General features: G+C 41.6%; 1 protein-coding gene across 1 annotated transcript in view; it reads left to right on the top strand.

The window, feature by feature from the left end:
• The window catches only part of PPP2R5A (protein phosphatase 2 regulatory subunit B'alpha), a 109355-nt gene that overhangs the window by 67649 nt on the left and 22615 nt on the right, over positions 1-19091 (top strand). The window contains exons 5-8 of the mRNA XM_074990005.1: positions 1892-2022; positions 3217-3276; positions 4282-4390; positions 19037-19090. Of these exons, the coding sequence (XP_074846106.1) occupies positions 1892-2022; positions 3217-3276; positions 4282-4390; positions 19037-19090 (354 nt within the window). The remainder of the gene's footprint in view (positions 1-1891; positions 2023-3216; positions 3277-4281; positions 4391-19036; position 19091) is intronic.

Below are 19091 nucleotides of genomic sequence, written 5' to 3'. Positions count from 1 at the left end.
TCAGGATTTGGGGAGAGAGCTCTCCCCACTGCCTCCTGAGCCCTCTGTACAGGGTTTAATGGGAAGCTGCAGGACCGTGTGGCCACAAATCATAGGGGGAATGTAGATACTGGTTAGTGCTCACTTTGATCAAATTTCAGTGAGTCATGTCTGATAGGTACCAGGCCTTTTCTGTTAGAGCACATCTGTTAGTGTTTTGAGGCTTAGATTCCTGGGTGAGGTTCTGTAGCCAGCATTGTGCGAGAGATCAGTCCCTTCTGGCTTTAGAATCCATGAATGGAGGAAACAGCATTGCAAAAGAAAGACGAGTTTAGTTTTGTAAAATGAGTACCTGCCCACAAGGAAGTGGACTGAACCCTCAGCATATTTCACACAGGGCAATCAGGTGGGAATGGTTCAAGGAGGAGAAGAGTAATAGTTCTGCTAAGCAGGATAATCCCTGATGAGGCTGGGCATAAGGCACCAAGAGAACCTGAGGCACATAAGAATCTACGGTTGTCAAGGGTGATCACTCAACCGTCATCACAATGGTCCCTTCTGAACTCACTCTATGGACATTCGGATGCCTATATTAACATTTCAAAAAGCAGCACCCAGGTAACGCTGCTTATGTTTCACCTGTAGATCTTAAAGCCGCAGAAGACCTGTAGCTTTAGCCCCATGCTATCATTTGCAAAAGGCACAGAGAAGAGGAGTGCAGTGCCCTAGCCACTAAAGTTTTTTTACAAGCTAACTCTCCAGCATACAAGCTGCAAAATGAGATGGTGCCAAGCTTCAAAATTAAAGGCTACTCTTGAATATCACAAGGTCCAATATAGTTCAAATCTGGAGTTTTAGTTTGGTGTCCACCTATATTAAAAACAAACTGAGTGGAACATCAGTACAGTGAGACATGGGTCTAGTTGTGATAAGACCGTACTAAACTAAATGAAAGGAGAAAAGACATGAAGAGCTTTGTCTTTGTTTCCGTAAATGTCTGTTGGGGCAAAAGGTTTCTCAACTGCTGCACAATGAGCTCAGTGCTTCAGAACCTCCCAAAGCCATTTTTTCTGACCACTTGGCAGGCTGACACCAGGTAAATCTACTTCATGAGCAGAGGTCCTCGGAGCTTGTAGGAGAGAAAATGACAACATCTTCATACTTTAAAGAGTAAACATGTACATGTTCCCTCCACCCTGTATGCATTTTCCCACAATAAGGCTTGGAAAAAGAGGAACAAGGTTATAGTGCTACTATTAGTATTAGTTTTATTAGCATTTAATTTTAGAAACAAAACCAAACCCAAACAAACAAACAAAAAAAAAACCTTCCTGGTTAGATGGTCTGTAGTTAGACCTCTGCCATAGCATTATGCTTGGTGGTTTTTCACCCCTTTATTTGTACCGGGAGACTCTCAACACATCTGTTCTATTTCCATTTCAATTTTAGTCCAAGTGTATACATTTTTAATATGTATGGCAACACTTCCTCAATTTTTCACTTGCCTGTCCTTCCTAAGCAAGTTATATCCTACTATTCCAATATTCCAGTCATGCATATTATCCCCCAAATACCAATTGTCATGATTGTATTTATTTTCTAGCACTTCATTCTTTCTGCTTATTCTTCATACATCTCCCATTAGTTATACATACAGCTAAGATACTGATTTGATTTTGCAATTTAAAAATTGTTTGCAAACTTTTGAAGCTATAAAGTATACTGCTTTTTAAATGTTTGATGGATAAAACTGTGCTTATGGGCAGGAAATAAAGCTTCTGAACTATGAGTTAATGTTATATACATTTAATGTTGAATATTTTAACAGAATTGTGTTTGCGTCTAATAATACGTAGAATTAACTGACAGTAATTCTTTTTTATAAGTAATATCTTTTTTTTTTTTTTTAAAGTTGTTGGAGCTTTTTGATAGTGAAGACCCGCGAGAGCGTGATTTCCTAAAGACTGTCCTTCATCGAATTTATGGAAAATTCCTTGGGTTAAGGGCATTCATCAGAAAACAAATTAACAACATTTTCCTCAGGTACTTTATTACTGTAGTTCTTTATATAGCCTACATGATAAATATTTTCCTGTTTAATGAGGTTCTCCTTTTAATGGTGGTACTTGAACCAGTCAGAAGAATTGTCATTGCATGTGTTGTCTAGCTAACAGGGAATTTAGGTTGTCTGTTACATCAACTCCATCTGTAAGAGGTTTATGAATGAGAATTGAGAAAGCTCAGAACTTGCAAGATCAGGCCATTAGTTTAGGGCTTGATTATGTTTGAAATTTTGTACTAGTTGTACCATTTTAAATTTTATTTACACTGGTGCAAATTTCTAATATATTTACAGTAAAAGCTTGGTTGTCCAGCACCCAGATAACCAGTACATTGTGTTAACTAGCCCTGCTCTACCATCCAGCACATTTTATTATCTGGCATCCCCAGTTTCCTAGGGGTGGCAGATAAACAGAGATTTTACTGTACTTCAACAAGTTTAATTCACTCTGTAAGGCTGTGCCCACATTACAAAAATAACTTTGAAGTTGCTTACTTCGCAGTAGAACTTTTGAAGTAAGCAACTTCGAAGTAGAGCATCTACACACATCCTACTTCGAAACATCCTACTTCGAAGATAAATTTTGAAGTAGGGCACTATTCCATTCCCGGGAATGGAGTAAGGGCTTTGAAGTTAACTTCAAAGTAAGGAAAAATGTGTAGACTCTCTCTGCTGGCTACCTCCGATGTAGTGCATAACGTCGAAGTTAGTTCCTAGTGTTGACACGCCAAGTGATTTAGCTTAATATGAAGGAAGAATGAACTCTAACCATAGATCTGCACAGCAGAAACTATACGTTGGTTAGCCCACCTGTACTAGCTTGAATCCCGCTAGAAGCAGGTAATAAAATTAGTGATGTCAATGCTGTTGCTGGTTTCAGTGTGGATATTACGCAGTACAGATCCTGGGTAGGTGTTTACATAGTTCATCCTGACTTCACTGCTACTGTTTCCCACAATAGAAGGATTCAAGTTACATTGGATGGCTTACTTCTTCCTAGTTTTGTGTTTGGGGTATGTCTGTGCAGGAAAAAAAGACCTAACTGACTTTTTAACTTTGAAGGAAAGCAAAAATAGAACGAAAATACAAATTATTTATCAAATATATTTTAAAAGTGAAATTCCTCTTATCCCCTTACATTCATTTTATTAGTGTTTTGATTATTATTTTTACAGGTTTATATATGAAACAGAACATTTCAATGGTGTTGCTGAACTACTTGAGATATTGGGAAGGTACATTTTGTTTGATAATATGAAATGAACAATTTAGCATTATTTTTTGTTTCTATCCAATTATTTTGGAGATGGCAAAAAAGACTGGTTATGACGCTTAAGACATGATGATATATTGTTTTATTTCCATGCCGCTATGCAAATATAAAATTAGAATAGTGTGCTTTCCCTGTGTAAATGTTACATGATCCACAAACGATTTTTTTTTTAAATTGGCTTCTTCTCTTTTTGGCTTTGGTGTGATGTATGAAAAGCATGAAAGGTAGCTTTTTCCCTTAAAGAGGGGATGTTTTCCCTATGCTTTGTTAGAAACAATGACATTTCTCAGTCTTGACTTTGCTAAAAGACCAGTTATGTATCTCAGGCGGGTAGTGTTAACTTTTACTCCTAAACCGAAGGTGATGTTTAACAGGTTTTTCCTTCTCTGCCATGTTAATTAGGCAATGTCTACACTACACAGATCTTAGCAACACAACTGTCAGTAAAAGTCAATCAATGTAAACACTTTTTGGCAGTTTTGCTGATTTAACACCCGCCACTGCCTTTATTTATATGTTAGTAGTAAAATAGGACACGTCTCTTCTCTGTCAAGGTTGCCTTACAATTATCGTGACTGGACAGTGTGTCAGTTTTACTAAGATGATGTATGGCTAATGGGCCTTGCTAAGTTCCACTGTGAGATACTTTGGTGAAGGTTAGAGAGAATTTTTTTTGTACCACCCTGATTCTAAGATGGAAAAATCTTAGAAACTTTGCTTTAGATTATCACCAGGGATCACAAAAGAACAGAACTTATGTACTACAGAAACTGATAACTGAGGTACAGCTGTATACCTGCTGAGAATGGGCTTCTTGCCCACCTCCCAATCTCTCAGGTAATAGCTGCATTTTGTAAAGTATCTAGAAAATGTCAGCTTTGAGTACAATAGTTTTTTATTCAACCTAGAAAAAGAATGTTCCCCTGGCTTTTAAGATAAAATAATTGTGCTTATTCATGTTTTTCAGCATTATTAATGGTTTTGCACTGCCTTTGAAAGCAGAACATAAACAGTTTCTTATGAAGGTGTTGATTCCTATGCATACTGCTAAAGGATTAGCTTTATTTCATGCACAGGTAGGTTTTTGAAAAAATTGGAACAGAATATATTTTATTATAAGTATAGATAAACCTTACAAATTTTTCCATCTGTGGGGGAAGGGGAAGCAACTAAGAAGTTTTTAAAATGTTCTTTCTGGCATAATGTTTTTTAACATGTGCTGGCAAGTGTAGACAAGCACAATAATGTGGCTTAAAGCCATAGCCAGCATTTGAAAAATGCTTAGGTTTTACTGATTAATCACAGCTCAAAGACATTTAATCTTGGTACTTTTTTATGTTGTTAGATCTTGATATAACAATTACTGTTTACTAAAGAGTCCAGGAATTCTGAATGTCTTTGTTCAAGAAGTAAATTTTGTCTTCTATGGGCTTAGACAGTTGAAATAAAGATGTTCTACTCTGCTTAGTAAATACTGCATGTTAGCAAATTGATCCGGTATTTATCAGATATTTAAGTGAAGTAAGATTTATTTTTCTGTTTGGAAAACAAAAAAACTATATATGGTTCATGCAAATGGTTGTATTTTTGGAAAATGAGGAACAAAGACGTTTACGTTAATAAAAGTCGCAAGTAATTCGAAGATCAACATAAACAACAAGAAGTCGTATGGCACCTTATAGACTAACAGGTAACATATTTGAAGATGCAGACTAACTTGGCTACCTCTCTGATACTTGTCACCATGCAAGGCACTGCATTTAACCTTATTATCTGTGAGCCTATAAGGTGCCACGGACTTCTATTTGTTTTTGAAGATACAGACTAACTCGCCTACCTCTCTGATAAAGATCCCATCGACCTTTCTGGTAGGCAACATTTGCAGTCTTTCTGTCTTGCTAGAATAAATAGTGTGGGATGGCTGGTTGTAGGATATAGGTGGTATAGAGTGAGAAAAGGGGACTGGGAGAGTTAGGTGGTCAGAGCAGGGGGTGAAGGGTGCTTGCAGTATGGGCATGGAATAGAAGGTAAGGGCAGAAGGCTTTTGTGTGGTGAGGCCTGAGGGTGGAGCAGTGAGGACAGGGCTTTGGGCTGGGGGGGGTTCAGACAGGGGTCAGGGGTGTTGGAGTGAGAGCTGTCTCGGGCGATCTGTCCTGTCCAGGGCTTGCGGGTGAGGGGTGAGGTGGGTGGAGCAGTTTCTGCTCCCTAAGGAAGAATGGGGGAAAAAAAGCATGCAGCACTGTCTGCCTTTCAGAATTCCTGGGGCTTGTGGTGGGGGGAAGGGAGGGCAGTTTCTGCTTCAAGAGTGGGGGAAAAAAATCAGAGCTTACAGCACTGGATACCTTTTATTCTTCAAGTGCCTTCCCCATGGGTGCTCCAGGGTAGGTGTTGGGCTCACCTAGCATCATATCACGGAGATCTTTCATAGCAGTCCTCAGTGGGGCTGCTCTCGCACCACCCTGGCACATGCCATTTGTGCCACCAGGGCAGCACGAGCGGCCCCGCTCTCCTCAGTTGCTGCTTTGCTGTCCCCGGCTGTGCCCAGAGTAATGGCTCTCCTCTCAACTCAACCTGTAGACAGAATTAGTCTTAGTTAGTTAGCTTCTACCTTGTTCTTTTTCTTGTTCATAGTTAATTCTTCGTGCCTGTGTGTGCCTGTGTGTGTGTGTGTGTGTGTGTGTGTGTATGTATGTATGTATATATATATATATATAAAATTTACTCCACTATAGTTTTAAAAAACTGTTTTGCATACTTGGTTTAATCTAATTCTTGACTCCCTCCCCCCAGCCTTCTGCCCCTGTACTCTCTGATTTGCTCACCTGGATAATTCTTTTCTGTTTTGTCAACCTTGATTACTATTTTTGGTTCTCAGTGCCTTAAATATTGAGTCTGTTCTGGTATGGGTATGCTCTGAAGAAGTAGGTCTGTCCCACCAAAGCTCACCTAATAAATTATTTTGTTACTCTTTGAAGTGCTACTTGACTGCTTTTTTGTTTTAAAAAGAAGAAGAAGTAGTAGTAGTAGTAGTAGTTGATGAAGAAAGGGGACTTTTCCACCTTTCATCAGTTTCAGTTCATGCTATTCAGTTTCCTAACAGGCCAGCTTCTCAAAGAACAAAAAAACCCCTACCAGCTTATCAACAATTAAAACACAGCAGAAACAAAAGATCAACCTCCAACTGATAAGATGTCTTCAGGAAGCTTCAAAAAATGCCCCAAGTGCCAGGACTCCGTGCTAGCTTCTGATGGACACTCGGAATGTGTCTATTGTCTCAGGGAGTCACGCATCCTCCAAGGTTTATCATCATCATCAGTAACCATGGGCTCTGCGCCTGTTGGTGTCTGCCTCTCTTGTTATTTCCTTCCATCTTTCCCTTCCAGTGCAGAGTGGCTTAGCTTCTGTAGACTAGCCCTGCACCAATCTACAATATCATCTACTCATTCTCTGCGGTGTCTGCCTCTCCTATTTGAACAGTCCAGTATGCCGAATACCAGGGTCTCGATTGTTTGTTTGTCATTCAATTCGCAAATATGCCCGAATAGCTGTAACTTCTGTTGTATAACCTTCTGGAGTAGGTTCTCTTTAGGCTGTATCCTCCTGTATAATTCCTCATTGGTGACCTTCTGCATTCATCCTATTTGTTGCTCTGACTGTAAAAGTTTAACAGCCAGAGTGAGTAAGGAAAGGGAGCTCAGATGTAAAATGCTCCTGATTGACAAGGCACTTCAGCCTCAAGTGGAGCCATCACCAGTGGGAAGTTTCCCTTCTGTCAGGGACATTCATCCATGGCCAATAGGGACTCAGTCTATTTCAAATCAATCCCCCTGTGCCTGGATCAAGGATCAACATGGGGGACAAACTGGGCACATTGGGCATTCAGTCCAAGACCAAGCCCTCAGTGTTAACCTCCTCAAAATCAATGAGCCATGCTTCCAAGCCAGCTTCAAACCCCACGGTGCCAGTTCTGAGATTCTGCTAGCACTAGTTCCTGATCGATGCATGGTGCCCCATTCTCTCTTGGCACCGAGAGAACTGTTACTGAGAACTCTAACAGCAGCAGTGCTCACCCACAACACTGAGAGGGGCTAGGGCTAAAACAAATGTTTCCTGCTGACAATAGCCCTAGCCCTGTAATCCAAGAACTGAGGGGATGATTCACTACATCCCCGAACTCTGAGTTTCACAGATGTAGCATGGAGAAACAACAGTGATACTACAGGTCACCTCACTACTGTCAAGCTGATCTGTAAAGAGACCGGTCACCACCAAGAGCTAGTCAATTTAATGAAATCCATTTATTTCCATATTCTGCTAGATTCAACATATATTTTCATTAAAGAAAGACCCTTTGCGATAGTGCACTCAAGAATGGAACACTCTGATAGGTGTTCCATTCCATCACAACCAACCATCCTGCCAAATTACAACAGATGCTTCACTTCTTGGCTGGGGAGTGCATTACCAACAGCATCCTGCACAAGGCCGATGATCTGCAGAGGAGCAGAGTCTGCTTATCAACCTCCTCAAACATGCACTGTCTCCAGTGCTTGCAAACATGTCCTACATCACATTCGAAACAGGACCATCCACATCCTTACAGACAACACCACAACGATGTTCTACATAAATTGTCAAGGAGGGGCCAGATTACAGTCCCTTTGTGCAGAGGCCATAAAACTTTGGAATTGGTGTATCAGCCTCAACATTGTCCTCATGGTGTCATATCTGCTGGGTATGAATACCTCCCTGGCAGACGCTTTAAGTTGCCACTTCTCTGGAGCACGAGTGTGAGCTCCGCCACAAGGTGGCCAAACAGCTCTTCCGAATGTGGGCCCAACCATCAACAGACCTGTTTGCAATGCAAGAGAACACCAAATGCATTTGTTACTTGTCACTGTTCCAGAGCGGGCAACAGGCACAAGTCTCTAGGAGATGCCTTTCTTCTCTCCTGGCATACTAACCTCCTGTATGCACTCCCATCTATTCTCCCAATTGCCCCGGTCCTCAGGAAAATTCAGACAGAGCACAAATTATCCTCATTGTTCCAGCATCTGATGAAGCGGGTCTTTGCCCATGAAAGCTTATGCTCCAAAATATCTGTTAGTGTATGAGGTGCCACAGGACTTCTTGTTGTTCTCAAAGATAAAGACTAGCGTGGCTACCTCTCTGATAATTGTTCCACTGTGGCCCAGACAAATCTGGTTTCCCTTACTCTATCGCCTATGTCATCGTCATCCTTTCCTGCTTCCCTCCCACCCAGACCTGCTCTCACAGAACGGTGCCATTGTCCACCTCGGGCTGCAAGCCCTCCATCTGATGGCCTGGTTTCTCTGTGGATCCCAGAACACTGCTCCCAGCAAGTACGGGGTGTGCTCCTATAGAGCAGACAAGCATCAGTTAGGAAAACTTACCTTTCATAGTGGAAGTGATGCTCTGTTGCTCTGAAAGTCAGACAACTGACAGAAACCCCTCTGCATATGGTTGTAGAATATATATTCTACCTAAAAGAGAATTCCGTCACTGTCCTCAACTTCATATTCACCTTTCCGCGATCTCAGCCTTTCACCCTCCTACAGAAGGCTTCTCTATTTTCACTCATCCTGGCCGTGTCTACAGTAGCCCCAAACTTCGAAATGGCCATTTCGAAGTTTACTAATGAAGCGCTGAAATGCATATTCAGCGCTTCATTAGCACGTGGGCGGCTGCGGCGCTTCGAAATTGACGCAGCTCGCCGTTGCGCGGCTCATTCCAATGGGGCTCCTTTTTGAACGGACCTCGCCTACTTCGAAGTCCCTTTATTCCTATCTGCTCATGGGAATAAGGGGACTCAAAGTAGGCGGGGCTCTTTTGAAAAGGAGACCCGTTGGGACGAGCCGCATGGCGGCGAGCTGCGTCAATTTCGAAGCGCCACGGCCACCCCCATACTAATGAAGCTCTGAATGTGCATTTCAGCGCTTCATTAGTAAACTTCGAAATGGCCATTTGAATGGCTGTTTCGAAGTTTGGGGCTAGTGTAGATGTGTAGCCCCTGTTGTAAAAAGATTCTGGAAAGGCCTACAAAACATCATGCCTCCTTGCAGAAGGACTTAGAACTAGTCCTTCACACACATGTGGGACCTCCCACTTTGCACCAATGGCTTATGTGCTCTTTGGCCATGCTAACAACGAAAGCACCATTTCTAGTAGCAATAATGTCAGCTCGAAGAGTTAGCGAGCTAGCAGCTCTGACTGATTCTCCACCTGATGTAACCTTCCAGAAAAACAAGGTAGTACTATGCACACATCCCACATTTGTACCAAAAGTGTGCTCACCATTCCATATTAACGAGCCTATAACATTATTACCTACTTTCTATCCTAAACTGCGTACTTTTCACATGGAGGCCAAACTAGACACTGTAATCTTCCAGAGGGGGGGTCTATCTGTTACATAAACAACTCAATTGTTCAGAAAAATCACAGAATTTATTTCTGTTCATAGCGGAGAGATGAAAGGGACTGCCTCTAACATCCCAATGCCTATCAAGACTCATATCTATGTGTATAGTGCATTGTTGTTCCACTCGAAACAGAGCATTACCAGCATCTCCAAAAGCACACTCTAAAAGAGTGATAGCTACATCCCACAGCTTTTTAAAGGGAGTGCCTTTGGAGGACATCTGTCAAGCAGCTACATGGTCCTCTAACCACAAATTCATGACTCAGCTGTGCACTGCAATCCCATGCATATACAGATATGGCAGTAGGTCAGGCAATTCTGTCCACAGTAGATGTACCAAATAAAAACCCACCATCCAGTTAGAGGAATACTGCTCTACAGTCACCTACCATGGAGCACCCATGGGGACAGCACTCAAAGAAGGAAGAAAAGTTACTCACTTCATGCAGTAGCAGTGGTTCTTCGAGATGTGTGTCCCTGTGGTTGCTCCACGTCCCGCACACCTCCATTCTAGCTGGTTCTATACCTGTAGTTGGGCCCTACCTGATGTAGGGCATCAACAAAGCAACTGCAGAGAGCAGGGATACATACGCTACCTTGGGTGGCACAAGCGCAGCCCCACTCAGGACTGCTACGAAAAATCTCTATGCTGTGGAGCACCCATGGGGGAGTGCATCTTGAAGAGCCTTCATTACAACACGAAGCGAGTAACGTTTCTCTAAATTCCTGGGCTTTCCCAGTTGGGGGGTCAGGGTGAAGTGGTGTGACATGGTGGCTTTTACTCCCTCCAGAAAAGCAGACGTTGCAGAAATGGCTACCTGGAGAAATGCTTTCCCAAATTCTTGGGGCTTATGGGGTGCTGGGCGGCCCTTTCCCTGGGTGATTTGGCTCACCTGGGTGGGGGGGTAGGAAGGGCAGAGCTCGCAGCACTGGTTAGTGACTCCCTATCTCTGCTTGATGGGAAGCTTCCCTGAATGCTGATAAAGTTGACAATACCTCTGCCTGGTACACAAACACTCAGTTTTGACCTTGAAGGGAGGGGGGAGTCGGTGAAAGTTGTTTGTGTGGGAGTAATTATTCTGAGTAATTATTTTGAAATAAAAGCTCTCTTATCCCAGATTATCAGGCTTGACTGTGTGAATGCTGGGGGGCAGGGGGTTGGAATTTTTTCCCCCTTGGGGTGGGGGCGGGAATAGTGTAAACAAACCCTCAGTATAAGGTGAAACAGCTTGTTTAGTGTAAGTAGTTAACAGATTTCAAGGAACTGTTGAGGGTCGATGGGGAGGAGAGGAGTCGTAAGAGGATTACAAATTGTCATAAGCCATAAATCCAATGTTTCTTCAATTTGTTACGTTTTAGTTTTTGGCAGAGTTATGACATCAACTCCCCGGCTCATCTTTTGAAAGTATTGTGAAGTTTTCCTGATTAGGTCAGATATAGTGTGTTTGCTTTCTGAAAAGTGTCCACCCACAGGTGACATGGTGTTTTTGTCCTCTGTTGCTTCCCTGTGAGAGTTTGTTCAAGAGCATAGTAATTGTCTGATTTCACCTACATTATTGTTGTTGGGGCATTTAGTGTACAGGATGGGGTACCCAACATGTTATGATCAGGGCCCTACCAAATCCACAGCCATGAAAAATACAGCATGGACCATGAATTCTGGCCTTCCCCTTACGAAATCTGATCTTTTGTTTTTACCCTATATTATTCAAATTAGGGGTGCTGACCCAACAGCAAATCATAGATGGAAGTGAGAGGGCTTCAGGATTTATTTTAGAGGGGTTGCAGTATTGCCATGCTTACTGCTGCACTGGTTTCAGAGCTAGGGGCTTAAGAGCAGCAGCTGCTATCCACATGCCCAGCTCTGAAGACAGTGCCCCTTAAGCAGCAGTGCAGAAGTAAGGGTGGCAGTACCATATCATACGAGCCTTACCTCTGCATTGGTGCCACCAGAACTGGGTGGCTTAAGAATGGGTCTGCTTACTGAGGGCCCAGATCTGCAGGCAGCAGTGCAACAGTAATGGTGCCAGTATCGCTCCAAGCCACCACCAGCAGCACAGAAGTGTAAGGATAGCAGTACAACAACCTCCATAGTAACCTACAATTACAACACTGAAATTTCAGAAGCTGAAATCATGAAATGTGTTACAATTATCCCTTGATTTACAAACTTTTGATTTACAAATTTTCACTACAACAATGTAAATGTATACCTCTTTTTCAATTTACTAACGTTTTTGCTACTAAGAACTACTAACCTTCATCCAAGCATCCGCTTCATAAGTAATGAATGCGGAGGAATAGAGCAGAACACAGTGTGAGACTGACTCATTTCCCTCAGCCATCCAGCTCTTCCCCGTTGTCTTGCGTGCTTCATTTTGTTCATGTCATTTGACTGTGAGTGATATAATCTTCAAATATGTTTGCTGTTTGTGGTCATCATAGGTCCTAGATGTCAAAAAGCTTTTTCAGGAGCTGTCACTAATGCCAAGAAACCAAGGAAAGCAATGTCCAGGGCTACCAAACTTGAAGTTATTAAAAGAATTGAAGAGGTCAAGCAATCAAAAAACATACGTTTGGCAATGAACTTGGTAGCATCGACAGTGCATGTGATCTTTGTGCATAAAGAAAAGATAAAAGAAATGGCAGAAATGTATGTTGGTGGAGCTGAAAATTGCATTGAATAACAAAAGTCAGGGATGCAGTAATGAGTAAACTTGAAAGGCTTTTTAATACATTGGATTGACAGCCATAGTGAATGCAACATGCCTTTGAGCTTCTTCATCATAAGGGAGAAAGTCCTGTCTTTGTTTAAGTACCTGAAGAAGAAAGCTGAGGAAGAGAGGCAAGTGGGGGCCACTGAGGTAACATTCAAAGCACCTCACAGGTGATCAGAGTATTTTCAAGTCTGTTCACATTCTCATAATCTGCGTGTTACAGACGAAACGGCATCTGCTGATATTCAGGTGACCAACATTTCCCAAGCTGCATTGCAACGGATAATTGATGAAGATGAATATTCTCCAAAACAAATCTTAAATTTTGACAAAATTTTGCAATTTTCTGAAGAATGCCTTCTCAAACCTTTATTTCAAGGGATAAAACAAAAGCAACAGGCTTCAAGGCCTCTAAAAGAGACTGATATTACTTCTTGTTGGAAATTTGGAAGGAGGCATGAAATTGAAGCCTCTCCTTGTTTACCATTCAGAAACTGCGAGGGCACTTAAAGGCTTAAACAAGGCATCATTACCTGTGGTCTGGCATTCTAATTGAAAGGCCTGGGTGACGAAGCAGGTTTTTTTTTGCTCATTATATAACAAGCTACCTTTCATCATTCATCTCTAAATATTGTGCTGAAAATAATCTGGATAATAAATGTGTGCTGATCCTCAATAATGCTCCCGGTCCACCATATCAATGTTGAAGATTATGGCAATATCATTCAAGTGGCTTTTTTGCTCCCAACTACCACTTCCATTCTTCAGCCGGTGGATCAAGGCATCATTGCTACATTGAAAGCTTACTATCTGCAACTGGTGGTTAGGTATAGTAAATCCTCAATTTTTACAGTCACTGATTTAGTGGACTTCAGGAAAAACCGACCCCTTGTTCCCAAAGTCCACTTAACCAGGGTCTGTAAAATCCTAAATACATGCCTGCCTTCCCTCCCCAGTGACCTTACTGCTGCAGCGCCGGAGCCACTGTCTCTCCCCAGAGCCGCCATGTACTCCTCCCATTGGGGTGGTGCCTATACGTGGGCAGACAGCACTCGCACATGTACCCCACTGCTAGTGGGAGGAGTGTGTGGAGGCTCCAGTGGCGGCAGCTGCTCTTCCAGGTCATGGCGGGCTCCCAGCAGTGGCAGCAGACTCCAGTGGCTCCTCTGTGGCAGTGAGTAGTGGGCATTTTGAGCGGAGGTTTGGAGGAGCTGAGGGAGGGAGACTGCGACCCACCCCTGCCAGGAAGCCCTCTGATTTAATGGACCTCCAGGTATAATGGGCACCCATCCCCCCCATTAGCCCATAAAATTGAGGGTTTATCGTATACACTAGGGTCGCAACATTTGTGAGGGTTCAGTGTTGAGAACCCTTGCAAATGTTAAATTTTGTGAATATTATTGGCCTGGAGCCCCAGCCAAGCGGCCGCCACCTGTGCTGCTCACCCCGGAGCCCTGGTGAACAGGTGGCCACCGGCCCTCCCTGCCCTGGGGTGGTGGCAGCTGCTCGTAAACAATTGACTTCGCGAATGTTAGTCACAAATGTTGCTATCTTGCTGTGTTATATCGGCGTCAGATGGAGAAGACAAACCAACAATTAAGCAGTAGTGGAAAAACTACAGCATCGAGATTGCTTATTGAGTAATTTTTTTCCATGCATTTGTGCTAAGTATCTTGAATGGTGTTTGGAAAATCCTATTGCCAAAATAAGTTCATGATTTCCATGTGTTTGAGGGTGAAGTGGAAGACATTCAAATTCTGTTGTGCAACTGGCAATTCACGCAGGATTTAGTGAGATGATGTTCAAGACCTGTTATTGTCACACAGTGAAGAATTAATGCAGCTGGATGCAGAAAGGTTATGAGAAAAGGAGGCAAGAGAATTGGATGAAAACACTGGACACTAAAACGCTCTCATAATTCTTCAGTATGTTGGAGGCAGCTATCCAAATTCTCGATGACAGTGACCCAAATTTAGAACGGAGCTCAGCATGCAAGCAACAAATTCATGAAGCCATTCGATGCTATCAGGAAAAGAGGGCTGCAGTACAAACTTCAGTTCTATCACTTTTTTTCAACCCTCAACTTTATCACCTTCTCTTAAACATTCATCACAGTCAGCTGATCCTAAACTCTCAGCCTCAAAAGCTGAAGGTAAAGCTACAGTTAAGGAGGATGAAGTCACTACAAAGCTGCTTCCGATGAGGACGCAGATCATCCCATGGAACTTGCATCAACACCACCTTCTTCACCACTATGAAAGAACTGACTAGTGATGATAAATGTCATAAACGAGCAATAAAGTAGCACTTTTCTTATTTCTATGATTATATAATATGTGGGGAAAATATTGGGTGATTTTTTGAGTGGGGGAGGTGGGAACCAGTCGGAATTTTTGTACATTGAAATTAATGGGAATTTCATGTTTGATTTATGAATTTTCACCTTACAGTTTTCATGGAACGAATTACGTTTGTGAATCCAGGGATACGTGTGTATTAAAATTCCTGTAACCATGAGAATGGCCAAAACAGACCATGGATTTGGTAGGAGGCCTACTTATGATGGACATATAGGTTCCAGGGATCTTGAGTTGTGTGTTTGTGGAGGGTTTGATCACTTCAACAATGGAAATATGTCTGAGGTTTTGCATTTCTACAGTTCTGGCAGGGTCTGGTGGTACTTTGAGTTGTTGTTGTCCTGTTCTGTGAGGAGCTTGCTTCAGCTGATGAGTTTGGGGTGTTTTTTTTTTGAAGCCCAAAAAAGGGGATCAGGTAAGGTTGTTTTCAAGATGGGGTCTCTACTGAGTATGAATTGTAGTTATTTGAGAGTATTTTTTTAAAATACGTCAGAAACAGGAAGCCTGCTAAACAACTAGTGGTGCCACTAGATGATTGAGATGGTAAGGAGCACTCAGAGATGACAGGCCTTTGTGGAGAAACTAAATGAACTCCTTGCATCAGTCTTCATGGCTGAGGATATGAAGGAGATTTCCTACCCTGGGCTGTTCTTTTTAGGCAACGACTTGAGGAACCTTCACAGATTGAGGTGTCAGTAGAGGAACTTTAGAACGACTTGATAACTAAATAGGACTACATGATGTACACCCAAGAGTTCTGAAGGAACTTAAGAGTGAAATGACACCATTGCTAAGTGTAGTATGTAACCTGACATATAAATCTACTGTGCCAAATGACTGGAGGCTAGCTAATGTGGTGCCAACTTTTTAAAAGCGCTCCAGAGGTGACCACAGCAATTACAGGCCAGAAAGACTGATTTCAAGTACTGGATAAACTTGGTGAAACTCTAGTAAAGAAAAATATTGTCACAAATATTCAAATAATATGTGGGGGAAGAGTAAATGTGCTTTTTGTAAAGGGAAGTCATGCCTTGCCAGTCTGCTAGAATTCTTTGATGGGGTCAACATGCCTGTGGAGAAGGGGGGTTCTGTGGATATACTGTACTTAGGTTTCAGAAAGCCTTTGACAAGGTCCTTCACTGAAGGCTCCTGAAGTTAAGCTGTCATGAGATAGGAAGGAAAGTCCTCTCATGGATCAGTAATTGGCTTGAAGATAGGAAACCAAGGATAGGAATTAATTGTCAGGTTTCAGATTGGCAAGAGGTAAATAGTCATGTCCCCCAGAGGTATATTCTGGGACCAATTCTGTTCAACATATTCATAAATGATCTCTGAAAAGGGTTCATCAGCAAGGTGACAAAATTTGCAGATGATGCAAAACTACCCAAGATAAAGTTTCAGCTAGACTGCAAAGAGGAAGGAACTTAATCATGAAAGTGAACCACTTATATATGATGAGTGGGCAACAAAATGACAGATGAAATATAATGCTGATAAATGCAAAGTAATGCACATTGGAAAACATAATCCCTAGATATATGTATAAAATGATGGGGTCTAAATTAGTTATCACTCAAGGAAGATCTTTGGAGTCTCTCTGAAAACATCCACTTAGTATGCAGAAGCGGTCAAAGGTAACAGAATTTTGGGAGTAATTAAGAAAGGGATAGCGAATGAGACAAAATATAATACTGCTGCTATATAAATTTATAGTATCCCCACATCTTGAATATGTAATCTATCAAAATAAAAAAGGAAAAACTTGAATACTGTGTGTAGATGTGGTTTAGTCCCCCGCCCCCCTTTCTCTTTCTGTGTATACACAAACTTGCCGAGTGAAAGATTCAGAAAAGGTCAACCAAAAGAATTAGTGGTGTGGAACAGCTTCCATGAGAAGAGAGATTAATGAGACTTTTAACTTGAGAAAGTGACAAATAAGGGATGGTATGATAGAGGTAAATGAAATCATGATGCATATTGGAGAAAATGAACAGGGAAGTGTTATCCCCAAATTAAATTTAATAAGCAGCAGGTTGAAAAGGGAGTATTTTTTCCACATATTGCACAACCAACCTGTGGAACCCCTTGCCAGAAAATGTTGTGAAAGTCCAGACTGTAATAGGGTTCAGAATAGAACTAGATAAATTCATGGAGGTTAGGTACGTGAATGACTACTAGCCAGGATGGGCATGGATGGTGTCCCTAGTCTCAGTTTTTCAGAAGCTGGGAATGGGGGACAGAAGATGGATTGTTTGTTGATTATCTGTTCATTTCCTCTGGGCCACCTGGCTTTGGTCATTATTAGAAGGCATAATACTGTGGGGGATGGACCTTTGGTCTGACTCAATCGGACTATTCTTGCAGCCTGCATGGGTTCCAGTGTGAGGTGGCAGTAGGTGACAACTAGGACTGTGTGGTCAGAGGAGGGCATTCTGAACTGAAGCATTTCTGAGTATTTAGGTCACCCTTATTCTATGATGCAATCTACTTTTCTGGTGGAATGTCCTTGTTTGGTGAAGGTGGTTTTGAGTTTGCTCAGGTGTGTGTCTTGGACTTTCTCACAGGAAAATATTGTGTGATATCTGAGTTTCTGGTTATGGATTACAGAGTTTGTGGGTTCTGGGTCAGTTAAGGTAGGCATTGAGATCCTGGGGTTTCTTTTTATGTAGCTATCTGTGTGTTTCTAGTGTTGATGCTGATTTTAGTTTCAAGACGCTAATGCTGGTGTGGAAATTATTGGAGAGTTCAATGGATGGATTTGAATAGTTGAAGTTGTGGAAATCTGAGGCAGTTTGTCATCTATCCAGGGGGCCAAAACCGGACACTCCAAAAACCAAAACCACACGTCACCCATGGATGAACAAAGCAATCACACTGTATCTGACTTCAGTCCCCATCTTCAACAGAAACTTGCTCAACACTTTGAAAAAATTAGCCTAGAAATTTAAACTCGTTACTTTACCGGACACTACAAGTCATGGAATGAATACAGACACTGGATTAAAGGTTTATTACCACAATTTTTAACAACCCCAGAATGCCACCCTGGTCATCCCCCTCCCCCACACACTTTTCCTCCCCATTCCTGGATTTACGAGTCACTTCACCTTGAAATATGCATTAACTACTTACATGGAATAATTTTGTTCTGCCTTGTGTTTAGCTGTGACAGAGTTCTTTCCATGAACTGAAGAGCTCTGTGTATTAAACTAGAAAGTTTGTATCTCTCAACAAAAGAAGTGTATCCAATAGAAGGTATTACTTAAAAAGAGACATATTAACATATCTGTCTTTTTGTGTATAGCATTCATTCTTGATTTTCTTAGATTTTACCCTTACATTAATGATCTGTGTTTTCAGCCTTAACTAAATGATAACATGGCTACTTGGCTAACAATAATTTTGAATGTGAATTGCACTGAAATAGAGCTTTTTAGTATATAAAATAAACTCTTTCATATCGAGCATTCTGTCATCCAGAACTCTCAAATAACCGGCATTTACCCATAGGTAAATTTTAGTTATGTTTTCCATAAGCACAGTATAGTGAACGCAAATACAAATAAATACAGCATATACAGTATACGTTTGTTGTTGGTAAATAAAGTACTCTGCCTATATTTTTGTTTTAGTATCTAATCTTGTTTTTCTTTAGTGTTATGCATTGCTAAGTATACCTCTCTGTTCAGAAAATTTGAATATCTGGCAACCTCCCAGTCCAGGGCTGCCAGATGTGAAAGAGTTTACTGCACTTCTAATTGAGGAGTGAAGTCAAGAAAAGTCTGTCTAAATGCTGGATCTGCATTATAATAATCAAGTGTCTTCATTAATAAAAAATTAAGCACCCGGGCTGTTCTTCCGAACTCCAAATCACATGGCTGTATGCTAATCAGGTAGAGGAAATTTACATCCATGCCTCATTAGCATCTTCTGGGCTGCTCATTACCTCTGGAAGGGGCATGTATAGATGCAGCCCTGGACTTACTGAAGACTTTTAAAAGCTAAAATAGACTGAAATATTTTTTAGTTAAATTTAGCTATTTCCTACGCCTAGGAAGAAAAATTAAAAAGGTCTACATCTGCCAAGACTAAGATATTTTGCTGATTAAATGCTTCTACTATCATTTGTGATATTTAGTTATGCTGTATTAATAGTCAAGGTTAGTTAAAATAGTTAAATAACTGTGTTACTTACTTACATTTTAGCTGGCCTATTGTGTTGTACAGTTCCTGGAAAAAGATACAACGTTAACAGAACCAG

This window comes from Carettochelys insculpta, chromosome 3 (genome assembly GCF_033958435.1).
Source record: "Carettochelys insculpta isolate YL-2023 chromosome 3, ASM3395843v1, whole genome shotgun sequence".
In the NCBI taxonomy this organism is placed as follows: Eukaryota; Metazoa; Chordata; order Testudines; family Carettochelyidae; genus Carettochelys; species Carettochelys insculpta.
The sequence above is the reverse complement of the archived record's forward strand: the minus strand, read 5'-3'. Positions and strand labels throughout refer to the sequence as shown.